At 42.9% G+C, this 20,305-nt stretch overlaps 1 protein-coding gene across 1 annotated transcript in view; it reads left to right on the top strand.

Annotated features, from left to right (window-relative positions):
- LOC138321555 (LIM domain transcription factor LMO4.1-like) overlaps positions 1-17,986 on the top strand; it is a 45,988-nt gene extending 28,002 nt beyond the window's left edge. Inside the window, exon 4 of the mRNA XM_069265303.1 lies at positions 16,021-17,986. Within this exon, the coding sequence (XP_069121404.1) occupies positions 16,021-16,029 (9 nt within the window). The 3' untranslated portion in view covers positions 16,030-17,986. The remainder of the gene's footprint in view (positions 1-16,020) is intronic.
- Positions 17,987-20,305: the final 2,319 nt, after the last annotated feature.

Here is a 20,305-nt window from a genome sequence, read left to right as displayed (position 1 = left end):
TGTAGACTACCCCGACTTCCTCACGTTTTACCGTGTCTTACTGTAGACTACCCCGACTTCCTCACGTTTTACCGTGTCTTACTGTAGACTACCCCGACTTCCTCACGTTTTACTGTGTCTTACTGTAGACTACCCCGACTTCCTCACGTTTTACCGTGTCTTACTGTAGACTACCCCGACTTCCTCACGTTTTACCATGTCTTACTGTAGACTACCCCGACTTCCTCACGTTTTACCGTGTCTTACTGTAGACTACCCCGACTTCCTCACGTTTTACCATGTCTTACTGTAGACTACCCCGACTTCCTCACGTTTTACCGTGTCTTACTGTAGACTACCCCGACTTCCTCACGTTTTACCATGTCTTACTGTAGACTACCCCGACTTCCTCACGTTTTACCGTGTCTTACTGTAGACTACCCCGACTTCCTCACGTTTTACCATGTCTTACTGTAGACTACCCCGACTTCCTCACGTTTTTTACCGTGTCTTACTGTAGACTACCCGACTTCCTCACGTTTTACCATGTCTTACTGTAGACTACCCCGACTTCCTCACGTTTTACCGTGTCTTACTGTAGACTACCCCGACTTCCTCACGTTTTACCATGTCTTACTGTAGACTACCCCGACTTCCTCACGTTTTACCATGTCTTACTGTAGACTACCCCGACTTCCTCACGTTTTACTGTGTCTTACTGTAGACTACCCCGACTTCCTCACGTTTTACCATGTCTTACTGTAGACTACCCCGACTTCCTCACGTTTTACCATGTCTTACTGTAGACTACCCCGACTTCCTCACGTTTTACCATGTCTTACTGTAGACTACCCCGACTTCCTCACGTTTTACCGTGTCTTACTGTAGACTACCCCGACTTCCTCACGTTTTACCATGTCTTACTGTAGACTACCCCGACTTCCTCACGTTTTACCATGTCTTACTGTAGACTACCCCGACTTCCTCACGTTTTACCATGTCTTACTGTAGACTACCCGACTTCCTCACGTTTTACTGTCTTACTGTAGACTACCCCGACTTCCTCACGTTTTACCATGTCTTACTGTAGACTACCCCGACTTCCTCACGTTTTACCATGTCTTACTGTAGACTACCCCGACTTCCTCACGTTTTACCGTGTCTTACTGTAGACTACCCCGACTTCCTCACGTTTTACCATGTCTTACTGTAGACTACCCCGACTTCCTCACGTTTTACCGTGTCTTACTGTAGACTACCCCGACTTCCTCACGTTTTTACCATGTCTTACTGTAGACTACCCCGACTTCCTCACGTTTTACCATGTCTTACTGTAGACTACCCCGACTTCCTCACGTTTTACCATGTGTCTTACTGTAGACTACCCCGACTTCCTCACGTTTTACCATGTCTTACTGTAGACTACCCCGACTTCCTCACGTTTTACCGTGTCTTACTGTAGACTACCCCGACTTCCTCACGTTTTACCGTGTCTTACTGTAGACTACCCCGACTTCCTCACGTTTTACCATGTCTTACTGTAGACTACCCCGACTTCCTCACGTTTTACCGTGTCTTACTGTAGACTACCCCGACTTCCTCACGTTTTACCATGTCTTACTGTAGACTACCCCGACTTCCTCACGTTTTTACCGTGTCTTACTGTAGACTACCCCGACTTCCTCACGTTTTACCGTGTCTTACTGTAGACTACCCCGACTTCCTCACGTTTTACCATGTCTTACTGTAGACTACCCCGACTTCCTCACGTTTTACTGTGTCTTACTGTAGACTACCCCGACTTCCTCACGTTTTACCGTGTCTTACTGTAGACTAACCCCGACTTCCTCACGTTTTACCGTGTCTTACTGTAGACTACCCCGACTTCCTCACGTTTTTACCGTGTCTTACTGTAGACTACCCCGACTTCCTCACGTTTTACTGTGTCTTACTGTAGACTACCCCGACTTCCTCACGTTTTACTGTGTCTTACTGTAGACTACCCCGACTTCCTCACGTTTTACCGTGTCTTACTGTAGACTACCCCGACTTCCTCACGTTTTACCGTGTCTTACTGTAGACTACCCGATCCCGACTTCCTCACGTTTTACCATGTCTTACTGTAGACTACCCCGACTTCCTCACGTTTTACCGTGTCTTACTGTAGACTACCCGACTTCCTCACGTGTTTACCGTACCTGTCTTACTGTAGACTACCCGGACTTCCTCACGTTTTACCGTGTCTTACTGTAGACTACCCCGACTTCCTCACGTTTTACCGTGTCTTACTGTAGACTACCCCGACTTCCTCACGTTTTACCATGTCTTACTGTAGACTACCCCGACTTCCTCACGTTTTACCATGTCTTACTGTAGACTACCCCGACTTCCTCACGTTTTACCATGTCTTACTGTAGACTACCCCGACTTCCTCACGTTTTACCGTGTCTTACTGTAGACTACCCCGACTTCCTCACGTTTTACCATGTCTTACTGTAGACTACCCCGACTTCCTCACGTTTTACCATGTCTTACTGTAGACTACCCCGACTTCCTCACGTTTTACCATGTCTTACTGTAGACTACCCCGACTTCCTCACGTTTTACCGTGTCTTACTGTAGACTACCCCGACTTCCTCACGTTTTACCATGTCTTACTGTAGACTACCCCGACTTCCTCACGTTTTACCGTGTCTTACTGTAGACTACCCCGACTTCCTCACGTTTTACCATGTCCTACTGTAGACTACCCAGACTTCCTCACGTTTTACCGTGTCTTACTGTAGACTACCCCGACTTCCTCACGTTTTACCATGTCTTACTGTAGACTACCCCGACTTCCTCACGTTTTACCATGTCTTACTGTAGACTACCCCGACTTCCTCACGTTTTACCGTGTCTTACTGTAGACTACCCCGACTTCCTCACGTTTTACCATGTCTTACTGTAGACTACCCCGACTTCCTCACGTTTTTACCATGTCTTACTGTAGACTACCCCGACTTCCTCACGTTTTACCATGTCTTACTGTAGACTACCCCGACTTCCTCACGTTTTACCGTGTCTTACTGTAGACTACCCCGACTTCCTCACGTTTTACCATGTCTTACTGTAGACTACCCCGACTTCCTCACGTTTTACCATGTCTTACTGTAGACTACCCCGACTTCCTCACGTTTTACCATGTCTTACTGTAGACTACCCCGACTTCCTCACGTTTTACCGTGTCTTACTGTAGACTACCCCGACTTCCTCACGTTTTACCGTGTCTTACTGTAGACTACCCCGACTTCCTCACGTTTTACCATGTCTTACTGTAGACTACCCCGACTTCCTCACGTTTTACCATGTCTTACTGTAGACTACCCCGACTTCCTCACGTTTTACCGTGTCTTACTGTAGACTACCCCGACTTCCTCACGTTTTACCATGTCTTACTGTAGACTACCCCGACTTCCTCACGTTTTACCATGTCTTACTGTAGACTACCCCGACTTCCTCACGTTTTACCTGTCTTACTGTAGACTACCCCGACTTCCTCACGTTTTACCGTGTCTTACTGTAGACTACCCCGACTTCCTCACGTTTTACCGTGTCTTACTGTAGACTACCCCGACTTCCTCACGTTTTACATGTCTTACTGTAGACTACCCGACTTCCCCACGTTTTACCATGTCTTACTGTAGACTACCCCGACTTCCTCACGTTTTACCGTGTCTTACTGTAGACTACCCCGACTTCCTCACGTTTTACCATGTCTTACTGTAGACTACCCCGACTTCCTCACGTTTTACCATGTCTTACTGTAGACTACCCCGACTTCCTCACGTTTTACCATGTCTTACTGTAGACTACCCCGACTTCCTCACGTTTTACCGTGTCTTACTGTAGACTACCCCGACTTCCTCACGTTTTACCATGTCTTACTGTAGACTACCCCGACTTCCTCACGTTTTACCGTGTCTTACTGTAGACTACCCCGACTTCCTCACGTTTTACCATGTCTTACTGTAGACTACCCCGACTTCCTCACGTTTTACCGTGTCTTACTGTAGACTACCCCGACTTCCTCACGTTTTACCGTGTCTTACTGTAGACTACCCCGACTTCCTCACGTTTTACCGTGTCTTACTGTAGACTACCCCGACTTCCTCACGTTTTACCATGTCTTACTGTAGACTACCCCGACTTCCTCACGTTTTACCATGTCTTACTGTAGACTACCCCGACTTCCTCACGTTTTACCATGTCTTACTGTAGACTACCCCGACTTCCTCACGTTTTACCATGTCTTACTGTAGACTACCCCGACTTCCTCACGTTTTACCGTGTCTTACTGTAGACTACCCCGACTTCCTCACGTTTTACCATGTCTTACTGTAGACTACCCCGACTTCCTCACGTTTTACCGTGTCTTACTGTAGACTACCCCGACTTCCTCACGTTTTACCATGTCTTACTGTAGACTACCCCGACTTCCTCACGTTTTACCGTGTCTTACTGTAGACTACCCCGACTTCCTCACGTTTTACCATGTCTTACTGTAGACTACCCCGACTTCCTCACGTTTTACCATGTCTTACTGTAGACTACCCCGACTTCCTCACGTTTTACCATGTCTTACTGTAGACTACCCCGACTTCCTCACGTTTTACCGTGTCTTACTGTAGACTACCCCGACTTCCTCACGTTTTACCGTGTCTTACTGTAGACTACCCGACTTCCTCACGTTTTACCGTGTCTTACTGTAGACTACCCCGACTTCCTCACGTTTTACCATGTCTTACTGTAGACTACCCCGACTTCCTCACGTTTTACCATGTCTTACTGTAGACTACCCCGACTTCCTCACGTTTTACCGTGTCTTACTGTAGACTACCCCGACTTCCTCACGTTTTACCATGTCTTACTGTAGACTACCCCGACTTCCTCACGTTTTACCATGTCTTACTGTAGACTACCCCGACTTCCTCACGTTTTACGTTTTACCATGTCTTACTGTAGACTACCCCGACTTCCTCACGTTTTACCGTGTCTTACTGTAGACTACTCCGACTTCCTCACGTTTTTACCATGTCTTACTGTAGACTACCCCGACTTCCTCACGTTTTACCATGTCTTACTGTAGACTACCCCGACTTCCTCACGTTTTACCATGTCTTACTGTAGACTACCCCGACTTCCTCACGTTTTACCGTGTCTTACTGTAGACTACCCCGACTTCCTCACGTTTTACCGTGTCTTACTGTAGACTACCCCGACTTCCTCACGTTTTACCATGTCTTACTGTAGACTACCCCGACTTCCTCACGTTTTACCATGTCTTACTGTAGACTACCCCGACTTCCTCACGTTTTACCGTGTCTTACTGTAGACTACCCCGACTTCCTCACGTTTTACCGTGTCTTACTGTAGACTACCCCGACTTCCTCACGTTTTACCATGTCTTACTGTAGACTACCCCGACTTCCTCACGTTTTACCATGTCTTACTGTAGACTACCCCGACTTCCTCACGTTTTACCATGTCTTACTGTAGACTACCCCGACTTCCTCACGTTTTACCATGTCTTACTGTAGACTACCCCGACTTCCTCACGTTTTACCGTGTCTTACTGTAGACTACCCCGACTTCCTCACGTTTTACCATGTCTTACTGTAGACTACCCCGACTTCCTCACGTTTTACCATGTCTTACTGTAGACTACCCCGACTTCCTCACGTTTTACCGTGTCTTACTGTAGACTACCCCGACTTCCTCACGTTTTACCATGTCTTACTGTAGACTACCCCGACTTCCTCACGTTTTACCATGTCTTACTGTAGACTACCCCGACTTCCTCACGTTTTTACCATGTCTTACTGTAGACTACCCCGACTTCCTCACAGTTTTACCGTGTCTTACTGTAGACTACCCCGACTTCCTCACGTTTTACCATGTCTTACTGTAGACTACCCCGACTTCCTCACGTTTTACCATGTCTTACTGTAGACTACCCCGACTTCCTCACGTTTTACCGTGTCTTACTGTAGACTACCCCGACTTCCTCACGTTTTACCATGTCTTACTGTAGACTACCCCGACTTCCTCACGTTTTACCATGTCTTACTGTAGACTACCCCGACTTCCTCACGTTTTACCATGTCTTACTGTAGACTACCCGACTTCCTCACGTTTTACCATGTGTCTTACTGTAGACTACCCCGACTTCCTCACGTTTTACCATGTGTCTTACTGTAGACTACCCCGACTTCCTCACGTTTTACCATGTCTTACTGTAGACTACCCCGACTTCCTCACGTTTTACCGTGTCTTACTGTAGACTACCCCGACTTCCTCACGTTTTACCGTGTCTTACTGTAGACTACCCCGACTTCCTCACGTTTTACCGTGTCTTACTGTAGACTACCCCGACTTCCTCACGTTTTACCATGTCTTACTGTAGACTACCCCGACTTCCTCACGTTTTACCGTGTCTTACTGTAGACTACCCCGACTTCCTCACGTTTTACCGTGTCTTACTGTAGACTACCCCGACTTCCTCACGTTTTACTGTCTTACTGTAGACTACCCCGACTTCCTCACGTTTTACCGTGTCTTACTGTAGACTACCCCGACTTCCTCACGTTTTACCGTGTCTTACTGTAGACTACCCCGACTTCCTCACGTTTTACCGTGTCTTACTGTAGACTACCCCGACTTCCTCACGTTTTACCGTGTGTCTTACTGTAGACTACCCCCGACTTCCTCACGTTTTACCATGTCTTACTGTAGACTACCCCGACTTCCTCACGTTTTACCATGTCCTTACTGTAGACTACCCCGACTTCCTCACGTTTTACCGTGTCTTACTGTAGACTACCCCGACTTCCCACGTTTTACCATGTCTTACTGTAGACTACCCCGACTTCCTCACGTTTTACCGTGTCTTACTGTAGACTACCCCGACTTCCTCACGTTTTACCATGTCTTACTGTAGACTACCCCGACTTCCTCACGTTTTACCGTGTCTTACTGTAGACTACCCCGACTTCCTCACGTTTTACCGTGTCTTACTGTAGACTACCCCGACTTCCTCACGTTTTACCGTGTCTTACTGTAGAGACTACCCCGACTTCCTCACGTTTTACCGTGTCTTACTGTAGACTACCCCGACTTCCTCACGTTTTACCGTGTCTTACTGTAGACTACCCCGACTTCCTCACGTTTTACCATGTCTTACTGTAGACTACCCCGACTTCCTCACGTTTTACCGTGTCTTACTGTAGACTACCCCGACTTCCTCACGTTTTACCATGTCTTACTGTAGACTACCCCGACTTCCTCACGTTTTACCGTGTCTTACTGTAGACTACCCCGACTTCCTCACGTTTTACCGTGTCTTACTGTAGACTACCCCGACTTCCTCACGTTTTACCATGTCTTACTGTAGACTACCCCGACTTCCTCACGTTTTACCATGTCTTACTGTAGACTACCCCGACTTCCTCACGTTTTACCGTGTCTTACTGTAGACTACCCCGACTTCCTCACGTTTTACCATGTCTTACTGTAGACTACCCCGACTTCCTCACGTTTTACCATGTCTTACTGTAGACTACCCCGACTTCCTCACGTTTTACCATGTCTTACTGTAGACTACCCCGACTTCCTCACGTTTTACCATGTCTTACTGTAGACTACCCCGACTTCCTCACGTTTTACCATGTCTTACTGTAGACTACCCCGACTTCCTCACGTTTTACCATGTCTTACTGTAGACTACCCCGACTTCCTCACGTTTTACCGTGTCTTACTGTAGACTACCCCGACTTCCTCACGTTTTACCGTGTCTTACTGTAGACTACCCGGACTTCCTCACGTTTTACCGTGTCTTACTGTAGACTACCCCGACTTCCTCACGTTTTACCATGTCTTACTGTAGACTACCCCGACTTCCTCACGTTTTACCGTGTCTTACTGTAGACTACCCCGACTTCCTCACGTTTTACCATGTCTTACTGTAGACTACCCCGACTTCCTCACGTTTTACCATGTCTTACTGTAGACTACCCCGACTTCCCCACGTTTTACCGTGTCTTACTGTAGACTACCCCGACTTCCTCACGTTTTAACCGTGTCTTACTGTAGACTACCCCCGACTTCCTCACGTTTTACCGTGTCTTACTGTAGACTACCCCGACTTCCTCACGTTTTACCATGTCTTACTGTAGACTACCCCGACTTCCTCACGTTTTACCATGTCTTACTGTAGACTACCCCGACTTCCTCACGTTTTACCGTGTCTTACTGTAGACTACCCCGACTTCCTCACGTTTTTACCATGTCTTACTGTAGACTACCCCGACTTCCTCACGTTTTACCATGTCTTACTGTAGACTACCCCGACTTCCTCACGTTTTACCATGTCTTACTGTAGACTACCTCCTCACGTTTTACCGTGTCTTACTGTAGACTACCCCGACTTCCTCACGTTTTACCGTGTCTTACTGTAGACTACCCCGACTTCCTCACGTTTTACCGTGTCTTACTGTAGACTACCCCGACTTCCTCACGTTTTACCATGTCTTACTGTAGACTACCCCGACTTCCTCACGTTTTACCATGTCTTACTGTAGACTACCCCGACTTCCTCACGTCACGTTTTACCCCGTGTTTTACCGTTACTGTAGACTACTACCCCGACTTCCTCACGTTTTACCATGTCTTACTGTAGACTACCCCGACTTCCTCACGTTTTACTGTGTCTTACTGTAGACTACCCCGACTTCCTCACGTTTTACCGTGTCTTACTGTAGACTACCCGACTTCCTCACGTTTTACCGTGTCTTACTGTAGACTACCCCGACTTCCTCACGTTTTACCATGTCTTACTGTAGACTACCCCGACTTCCTCACGTTTTACCATGTCTTACTGTAGACTACCCCGACTTCCTCACGTTTTACCATGTCTTACTGTAGACTACCCCGACTTCCTCACGTTTTACCATGTCTTACTGTAGACTACCCCGACTTCCTCACGTTTTACCATGTCTTACTGTAGACTACCCCGACTTCCTCACGTTTTACCGTGTCTTACTGTAGACTACCCCGACTTCCTCACGTTTTACCGTGTCTTACTGTAGACTACCCCGACTTCCTCACGTTTTACCGTGTCTTACTGTAGACTACCCCGACTTCCTCACGTTTTACCGTGTCTTACTGTAGACTACCCCGACTTCCTCACGTTTTACCATGTCTTACTGTAGACTACCCCGACTTCCTCACGTTTTACCTGTCTTACTGTAGACTACCCCGACTTCCTCACGTTTTACCATGTCTTACTGTAGACTACCCCGACTTCCTCACGTTTTACCGTGTCTTACTGTAGACTACCCCGACTTCCTCACGTTTTACCATGTCTTACTGTAGACTACCCCGACTTCCTCACGTTTTACCGTGTCTTACTGTAGACTACCCCGACTTCCTCACGTTTTACCGTGTCTTACTGTAGACTACCCCGACTTCCTCACGTTTTACCATGTCTTACTGTAGACTACCCCGACTTCCTCACGTTTTACCATGTCTTACTGTAGACTACCCCGACTTCCTCACGTTTTACCGTGTCTTACTGTAGACTACCCCGACTTCCTCACGTTTTACCATGTCTTACTGTAGACTACCCCGACTTCCTCACGTTTTACCGTGTCTTACTGTAGACTACCCCGACTTCCTCACGTTTTACCATGTCTTACTGTAGACTACCCCGACTTCCTCACGTTTTACCATGTCTTACTGTAGACTACCCCGACTTCCTCACGTTTTACCATGTCTTACTGTAGACTACCCCGACTTCCTCACGTTTTACCGTGTCTTACTGTAGACTACCCCGACTTCCTCACGTTTTACCGTGTCTTACTGTAGACTACCCCGACTTCCTCACGTTTTACCGTGTCTTACTGTAGACTACCCCGACTTCCTCACGTTTTACCGTGTCCTACTGTAGACTACCCCGACTTCCTCACGTTTTACCATGTCTTACTGTAGACTACCCCGACTTCCTCACGTTTTACCATGTCTTACTGTAGACTACCCCGACTTCCTCACGTTTTACCATGTCTTACTGTAGACTACCCCGACTTCCTCACGTTTTACCGTGTCTTACTGTAGACTACCCCGACTTTCCTCACGTTTTACCATGTCTTACTGTAGACTACCCCGACTTCCTCACGTTTTACCATGTCTTACTGTAGACTACCCCGACTTCCTCACGTTTTACCGTGTCTTACTGTAGACTACCCCGACTTCCTCACGTTTTACCATGTCTTACTGTAGACTACCCCGACTTCCTCACGTTTTACCGTGTCTTACTGTAGACTACCCCGACTTCCTCACGTTTTTACCATGTCTTACTGTAGACTACCCCGACTTCCTCACGTTTTACCGTGTCTTACTGTAGACTACCCCGACTTCCTCACGTTTTACCGTGTCTTACTGTAGACTACCCCGACTTCCTCACGTTTTACCGTGTCTTACTGTAGACTGTACCCCGACTTCCTCACGTTTTACCATGTCTTACTGTAGACTACCCCGACTTCCTCACGTTTTACCGTGTCCTTACTGTAGACTACCCCGACTTCCTCACGTTTTTACCGTGTCCTACTGTAGACTACCCCGACTTCCTCACGTTTTACCATGTCTTACTGTAGACTACCCCGACTTCCTCACGTTTTACCGTGTCTTACTGTAGACTACCCCGACTTCCTCACGTTTTACCATGTCTTACTGTAGACTACCCCGACTTCCTCACCGTTTTACCGTGTCTTACTGTAGACTACCCCGACTTCCTCACGTTTTACTGTGTCTTACTGTAGACTACCCCGACTTCCTCACGTTTTACCATGTCTTACTGTAGACTACCCCGACTTCCTCACGTTTTACCATGTCTTACTGTAGACTACCCGACTTCCTCACGTTTTACCTGTCTTACTGTAGACTACCCGACTTCCTCACGTTTACCGTGTCTTACTGTAGACTACCCCGACTTCCTCACGTTTTACCGTGTCTTACTGTAGACTACCCCGACTTCCTCACGTTTTACCATGTCTTACTGTAGACTACCCCGACTTCCTCACGTTTTACCGTGTCTTACTGTAGACTACCCCGACTTCCTCACGTTTTAACGTGTCTTACTGTAGACTACCCCGACTTCCTCACGTTTTACCATGTCTTACTGTAGACTACCCCGACTTCCTCACGTTTTACCGTGTCTTACTGTAGACTACCCCGACTTCCTCACGTTTTACTGTGTCTTACTGTAGACTACCCCGACTTCCTCACGTTTTACCATGTCTTACTGTAGACTACCCCGACTTCCTCACGTTTTACCGTGTCTTACTGTAGACTACCCCGACTTCCTCACGTTTTACCATGTCTTACTGTAGACTACCCCGACTTCCTCACGTTTTACCGTGTCTTACTGTAGACTACCCCGACTTCCTCACGTTTTTACCTGTCTTACTGTAGACTACCCCGACTTCCTCACGTTTTACCGTGTCCTACTGTAGACTACCCCGACTTCCTCACGTTTTACCATGTCTTACTGTAGACTACCCCGACTTCCTCACGTTTTACCGTGTCTTACTGTAGACTACCCCGACTTCCTCACGTTTTACCGTGTCTTACTGTAGACTACCCCGACTTCCTCACGTTTTACCGTGTCTTACTGTAGACTACCCCGACTTCCTCACGTTTTACCATGTCTTACTGTAGACTACCCGACTTCCTCACGTTTTACCGTGTCTTACTGTAGACTACCCCGACTTCCTCACGTTTTACCATGTCTTACTGTAGACTACCCCGACTTCCTCACGTTTTACCGTGTCTTACTGTAGACTACCCCGACTTCCTCACGTTTTACCGTGTCTTACTGTAGACTACCCCGACTTCCTCACGTTTTACCGTGTCTTACTGTAGACTACCCCGACTTCCTCACGTTTTACCGTGTCTTACTGTAGACTACCCCGACTTCCTCACGTTTTACCTTGTCTTACTGTAGACTACCCCGACTTCCTCACGTTTTACCATGTCTTACTGTAGACTACCCCGACTTCCTCACGTTTTACCGTGTCTTACTGTAGACTACCCCGACTTCCTCACGTTTTACCATGTCTTACTGTAGACTACCCCGACTTCCTCACGTTTTACCGTGTCTTACTGTAGCTACCCGTTTTACGGTTACTGTAGACTACCCGACTTCCTCACGTTTTACCATGTCTTACTGTAGACTACCCCGACTTCCTCACGTTTTACCGTGTCTTACTGTAGACTACCCCGACTTCCTCACGTTTTACCATGTCTTACTGTAGACTACCCCGACTTCCTCACGTTTTACCGTGTCTTACTGTAGACTACCCCGACTTCCTCACGTTTTACCATGTCTTACTGTAGACTACCCCGACTTCCTCACGTTTTACCGTGTCTTACTGTAGACTACCCCGACTTCCTCACGTTTTACCATGTCTTACTGTAGACTACCCCGACTTCCTCACGTTTTACCGTGTCTTACTGTAGACTACCCCGACTTCCTCACGTTTTACCATGTCTTACTGTAGACTACCCCGACTTCCTCACGTTTTACCGTGTCTTACTGTAGACTACCCCGACTTCCTCACGTTTTACCGTGTCTTACTGTAGACTACCCCGACTTCCTCACGTTTTACCGTGTCTTACTGTAGACTACCCCCCGACTTCCTCACGTTTTACCGTGTCTTACTGTAGACTACCCCGACTTCCTCACGTTTTACCGTGTCTTACTGTAGACTACCCCCGACTTCTCACGTTTTACCGTGTCTTACTGTAGACTACCCCGACTTCCTCACGTTTTACCATGTCTTACTGTAGACTACCCCGACTTCCCCACGTTTTACCGTGTCTTACTGTAGACTACCCCGACTTCCTCACGTTTTACCATGTCTTACTGTAGACTACCCCGACTTCCTCACGTTTTACCATGTCTTACTGTAGACTACCCCGACTTCCTCACGTTTTACCGTGTCTTACTGTAGACTACCCCGACTTCCTCACGTTTTACCATGTCTTACTGTAGACTACCCCGACTTACTCACGTTTTACCGTGTCTTACTGTAGACTACTCCGACTTCCCCACGTTTTACCGTGTCTTACTGTAGACTACCCCGACTCACTCACATTTTTCTTACTATAGACTACTCCCCGTATTTAGTATTAGTTATACTATGAACACTAAATGAATGTATAGTACTGAATGATTACTTCTCATTCAATCAATACATTAAAAACAGTAGCGTTCCAGGTGTAAACATGCGTATAGTAAATAAGTAGCATTCGGTACATATATATATGTAAAAACCATATGTCTGTGATCGCGTGTGTTTACAGTGTGTGGCATAGACACCGTGGTCCGTCTCCTCATTACCGCCGAAGTACAGATAAAAATGATAAGATTTTCAAATCAAAATAGAATTTTCCTCATTAAGTCCTAATTGGACTAACTAGTGAAGGTAGGATCCAATTTGTCGGGCCCGTCATTATTTGTGGCAACTCCTCATGAAAGAGAGGAGTTAAGCAACTGATATTTTCTTTCTTATTTTTCACAGGATTTTCATCCAAATTGGATGTTTAATGAACACCAGTTATGTACAGGCATTCTACTGACTACTATATCCGTAACATCCCTTACAGATAACATTTGGGATGTGAAGGACTGCCTAGTCCCCGGAGATATTCGTTATATGACGGCTTCGATTCTTATCATTAGTTTGTAATTGGTCATTAGCCCCTCTCCCCTCCCCCTCCCTCGCCTCTCTCCCCCAGAATGGAGATAACGATCTGACGCTGCACCTCAAACCACACCGTCCTAATATAAAAAATAGCCACTCATTTTCAAAAGAGGCACCATTTTATGTCGCCGGTGTGAGAACTCTTTGTGAGCGTTTGCCTTAATTATCCCTATGTGTAATGCTTTACTGTGCCCGGTAGTATTTTGCTTTCATTTTAAATAACCCACTAGTTAACGCCGATTTAGAATTTCGGGTGAAATAAGTTTCAAATAATCCCAGATGGTGCGAGTGACAGCCATGAAGGGCCTTAATTAAACTTCCTGCCTGGAGAGTTCCAATGAAGCACAAATTGGGTCCTAATTACAACCATTAGTAGAAAGAGCCTTTTCAGATGCCTGAAATTTGTTTAGCAATGTATTGAGTTTACTAGCCCTAGCCTCGTACAAAACTTGCTTGGTAACTGACTTTGAAAGATGAATAATGTAGGAGGGAAACTTGAAACACTTACATTTGTAGTTGTGTAGCTTGTGAAGTGCGAGGTAATTCGGCGTATTTTTAGGTGTCAAATTAACCCTTTAAAGTTAAATACGTAAACTGATATCCAAATCACTGAAACGAACATCAGCTGTCAAAATAAGTTACACATGTTATAGGGAAGTTGGCGGTAATTGTAAGTTTATAAGTGGCCATTATCTTGGTAAGAGCAATATAAAATGTAATTCGCTTGTTGTTCCCCTAGACCTATTTCACGTAAATTGACATTCTTATGAGAAAAAGAGTAATCTTTACTAATCTGACGTCACTTCCGGGTAAATAAATCTATAATTTACTTACAAAAGAAAAGATTTGTTCAGTTGTCCTTAGTTATAGAAATAGTGAGAAAACGGAAACTAATATTGAATTTATTACAAACAAAAGCAACTATAGTTTACAACAAAACAAGAATGGCTAAAAGTAAACAAAGAAAAGTATTTTTAAAGCGGAAACTTGCATGTTTCTGATTCGTTGGTTTCGTAAGTGGAAAACGAAAGTAATTTCGATATGCGGTTATCTGTTAGTTCGTCTTTTATCTAGATGCATATAAATCTAATATTCAGGAAAAAAAATCATGTACCGTCATATTAGAGACATGGTAAACGATTTGTCAGTATGGTAGTTTGATGAAGTCGATGATGCCTCCTACTATGTTGAGTTAGGTTTTATATATTGAGACAATAAGAAGTATGGCTTTTTAACATCCGTATCAGAGAGTATGCAATCGACTTGAAGTTAACGTTGTCAATATGATGCAACATCGTAAGGATAACACAAATGAACAGTTATAAAATCACACATGTGTGTTTACCGATTTAGTGATTGCATACTAGAGTTGCCTTCCTTGTGGGTAGGTGTCATCAATTAGAACTCCTCGGATGTAAAACATAACCTCGTATGCGATAGGGGTAAGAATATGTAAGAAAATCAAACATTATCTTCGCCGGAAAACCGAATTACGCCCTGACAGCTTATAAGAAAGTTAATAGTTATTGAAATGTTGAACATATATAGTCTAGTCGTTTTTTAAGGAATTGAAAGTAACAATTTCTAAATAGAGATAGACAACATTGTGAATCGATGAACTGGCACTTTTCGAGGGGTTGTGTCCTCGCGATCGGTGGCAACCAGTTGTTATGAAAATAGTACCTTAGTTTCAAAATGAATGCTCTCGTAAATCACCCGAGGTCAATGTACGACAGTTTCGTCCGAGGAGTTCCGAGAGTATGTTTCATTGTGACGTCATTATTTTGTGAGCGACATCCACGTCGTTTTCTCTTAAAAGAATGACGTTACGCTCAATAACACATGACGTCTCACTCACTAACTATTCACAACTGTAACTCAACTGATACAGAAACGAGGCCATGTTCTAGTTCATTATTTATTTCCAATTATGGATAATAAAGACGTTTGAGTTCATGTGAGTGCAATTAATTATACACTGGTATTTATTTCATTAACAGATCAACATTTGATAATTTTCATTTGCATACAAAACATTGCGGTCTAACGCAATATTATTTTTGTCACGTATACAACCAACCACGATTAAAGCAAGGTATCCAGTCAATAAAATATCGTGCTTTGGTATATTTCTACTATGCTGTACCTTGTATATGTCATAATTGATACATACATTTGTAAAGTAAATATGATATTCTTTCATTTCTCTTTGAAGTAATTTAAGCCCGTTTATCTTTTACAGGTATGCTGAATTCCTGAATTAAATATGGCGACACAGTCAGGACAATATTGTAATCGCCGTACTGATTGGAGGACCTATGTGTTTCTGTGTAGTGTTTAGAGACGATGTAACGAAGTGTCCCATTGGCTGGTTGTCATTAACAGAATCACATTTCTAATATGCTTGTTCTCGTGTTACCAACCGGTACTGCTTCGGGCGCATGACAAATGGACCGATTTATCTATATCTTGGGACCAACGGACATCTTTTAATGATGACGAGTGACGTCATGTTCTGGTGACGTCAAAGATGAGATTGTGATTGACAGTATGTTACACTATTTCTGTTGCAACTCATGAAGTGTTTCTGCAACATTGCATCGGAATGACGATCATCAACGTATCAGGTTAAAATGAGGCTTGCTGAAATCATGTGACCGGTCATGTGATAATCGTGTGTGTGTAGTACTTGTACACCAGTACTACTTGTACATTTATATTGACGAAGTGCAATCAAATTCAGACTACTTACGTTACTAACGCTAATTTAGTGCAATTTATTTACACCAGGTGGGAAGAATGTCAGGTGTGCAGAATGATCTCTTGTTTTATTCATATTACGACAGTCAATTCAGTATTCAAACTCGCAAAAATATATATCTTTATTTACACATTCTGAATCCATGAAATTGATAACACATCTGTTACAATCCGCGAAGACAGACGACTCTGTTCGATCACTGTTCAAACACTTTGGGATATGGTGATAATGGTTTTAATGACACTGTTATGGTGTATGCTATAGACATGCTCACTAACGAACACGTGGTCGTTAAGTGTTTGTATAATTGGTGTTACATGGTAACCATAACATTTAAATTCACAGTTTGTACCACAATACTCATCAGTTCCTGATAATACATTAACATACATTACTGACAACACAGCAGTTATACACAAGGAGTTTGATATTTGTCTAACAACATTTTATTGAGTTATACCTGGAAGTTGTTTTCTCAATTCACAATGACTCAACGTCAACTCTATGGACACAGTCATATTAAACTATACCGTAGTCAAATTTAAGTTATTTTGTTGCATCAATTTTTCCAGCTTATTACTCATAACATTTTATTAAATTATCTTCCCTTGGAATGAAACCGAAAAACCAGATAGTTATACTATGTTTTCCATCACACAGTTAACTGCTCTTGAAAGCCTCTTAACATCAATCTGAAGAATCTGATAATTATTTCCATATTTGAATCACATATATATATATCTGCTCTTCAGGGTAGGCAATCGGGAACCTTCGACACTTTCCGTAAACGTTTACGGAAAGTGTCGGAGGTTCCCGATAAGAGGAACGTTTACGGAAAGTGTCGAATGTTCCCGATAAGAGGGTAGGAATACACGACGCATTTTATAAAATATAATATAAAAGAGCAGATAATTCACTTGAATTTAAAGACAGAATTATTAAGACCAAAAATTATGATTTCCAATTTTGTTGACATTAGGTATCTAGAAACTGGCGACTACAGGAAACAACGCCGCTGCTGTGTAATTAATTTAATTAACGCATTCTGACTAATTGTGAACATATCCCAAGTTACCACACACAAAGACACTTGTTATTTATATGTACTATGTAAGGTAGTGCCTTCCATAGTGACGTGTTCAGTGGCTGACAAAATTATCACGTAAGTTTGGGAATTAGCATCAATTTATGTAATTGACATACAGTTACAAGTTTTGTACATTATAATTATAACGGAGAATCGCAAATTTTAAAATGACTTTGTTACCGAGGAACTGGAATGTACATGTGAAGTACATGTGTGCGTGTGTACACGTGTGTCGAATCGATAATCATAATAATTACATGTTTATAAGACATTGTGACGTGAACTATGTTATCTATGAAAAATGTGCTGTGAATTTTTCTTGAAATCCATACTAGATAAAATTGTTACAAAAAATTGTGATTTCCATTATTGTATTTTTTTTATATCCCCTACGGTTGCTGACTAACACCTCACAAAACTAACGAGATGACAGTAACCGTATACGATGTCATAAATATAGAGTCATCTGCTCTCTGCTAAATATTGATACGTGTAGCGTCATCTCTTTTTGAGTATTACGTCATTAATTTATGAGTAGTTTTTTTTAAATTAGTGGAATAGAAGTATAAAAAGGTCAAGGAAACTATTAAATGACACCTAAGTAACACTGAGTGTTAAAAGGATGCTAATCTAATTAGCCGACCAACCATCAATCAACCATGATATGTATTTTACCAAACTTCATTCATGTCATCTCCACCTGTGAAATATACATTTGCAATTGGGTTTCCACGCTCAAGTTCACAGGAAACTTACAGCAAAATATATTCCTTGAGTTGTGCATAGCCAATTACCGTTCGGAATGTTTATGGGGGTAAAAATTTATTAAAATGATTATTGGAACATATTTATAGTAATCCTCTCTTTATGTGATTGTAAAGGGGGAATACTAATTACATTCGGGGACTTTAAGGGCGATATTGACCCATAAGCTAAAGCCCTCGTACTTTTCTGGCGATATGGTGTAGTCGTTAGCTAAAGCCGGTGATCCCACACGATTAGCGGGTTTATATACATTGATGAAAAATAACAGCTAACAGTACATATATATATATATATATATCAACTCAAGCTATTTTTTGAAGGAGAAATGCAAAATTATTTTTATTCATTTATATGAAATCTTGATGAATTTATTTATCACCCCTATCCTTCAATAGTTAGCAGCCGCGATGAATAACGTTTGTGTTATTCTGCCAAAGCAAAAACATTCACGATTTTTTTTATTTCAGAAAAATATCACCTCTTTAAGAATATACAGTTATATAAGTAATTTTGCGCTCTTATATAATCGCATTTCGTTGTTAGAAGTTGGACTTAAAACCAACACAAAGAAATTAATAGATAATGTATATTTATAAATAAAGAAAATAACAAGATGATTAGACATATAACAACATTATCTTAACTGAATTACTTGTAAAAAATGTAAAGAAAACCTGGAAAAGATGAAAAGGGTTGAATCAGTTCCGGTCTCTTGAAGCGAGCACAACGACTATAGGGATCGGGTAATTAAGTAAAGTTTACACCAATACTGACCCACTAGAGAGCGCATAGACCATTTGTAAATCAAATATCGTTAAAATTCGTATTCTACAAACTTTTGGTGTAATACTTAATGTCTTTAATTCAATTTTGCTTGGAACAAGTATTTTCATTGGCTTAAACATTATTTTATCAGTCCATAAAGGAAAAAATGGGTTGTAACGTCTCTTCTGATTAGCTGATATAACTGCGCATGGATTTCATAGAAAAAAGTCCCAAGATGAACTCGGAAACTTGAATAGATTATCTTTAGTAAATTGAATTATTATTAGTAACTTGAATATATAGTTTTATGTTATGGAGATATAACACAAAAAGTGCGTGTAATCTTATTGGTTTATTTGAAGAACACTCAGATTTTTTGTGTTATTTCTCCATAACATTAAAAAATATATTCAAGTGAAATCTTAAAGCGGAAGAGCTCTCATAGACAGAAGATTTACCCCGCCTAGTCTTTGCGGGTAAACAAATCATTTCTTGGGGGTCATCATAAAACAAGCGGGTACACGAAGCGACAAGGCAGATACTAGAAGCAGAAGCGACAGACGGCGGCGGAGTATTATTTGAACAGGGAGAATATGCTACAGGTTTTATTAAATTCATGAAGACCACGATGAAGTATTACGGTCGTATTGTAAGGAGACAGAAGAAAACGGGTCATTTTCTGAAACAAATACAATATCGGTTTGTTTAATGGCTGTTGTGACACATTCGGATCCTGTTGTGACATTCCGAACACTTTCCGATCCATGTCGTTTTCTCCTAGCATTTTACTGTAATACAAAACGATATTTGTGAATATATATTCATTTATTTGCTCACGTTTTGATCTTATTAAGGACAATTTCCTGTTACTATGCCAATCTATATTATATGCTCTCTGGTATATATACATAATGTGAAATATAGCTTGATATCAAATATCTTTTCTTTATAAAAACATATGTGAATTTTGTTACCTTCTGATATCAATCTACATTTTTATTTCAAACTGATGCTAAGATTGGAGGTTCTATTACAGATTGTCAAGCACACGGTTTGCCTTTCATCACCAAAACAGATCTTTTGGTCCATAAAACATGTAATATCACTGCATGCATTATAAGTTTCGTTTCGTTTCTTTACCGTTTACAT

The sequence above is a fragment of the Argopecten irradians genome, chromosome 4, assembly GCF_041381155.1.
Source record: "Argopecten irradians isolate NY chromosome 4, Ai_NY, whole genome shotgun sequence".
Lineage (NCBI taxonomy): Eukaryota > Metazoa > Mollusca > Bivalvia > Pectinida > Pectinidae > Argopecten > Argopecten irradians.
This window is presented reverse-complemented; position numbering and strand designations above follow the sequence as displayed.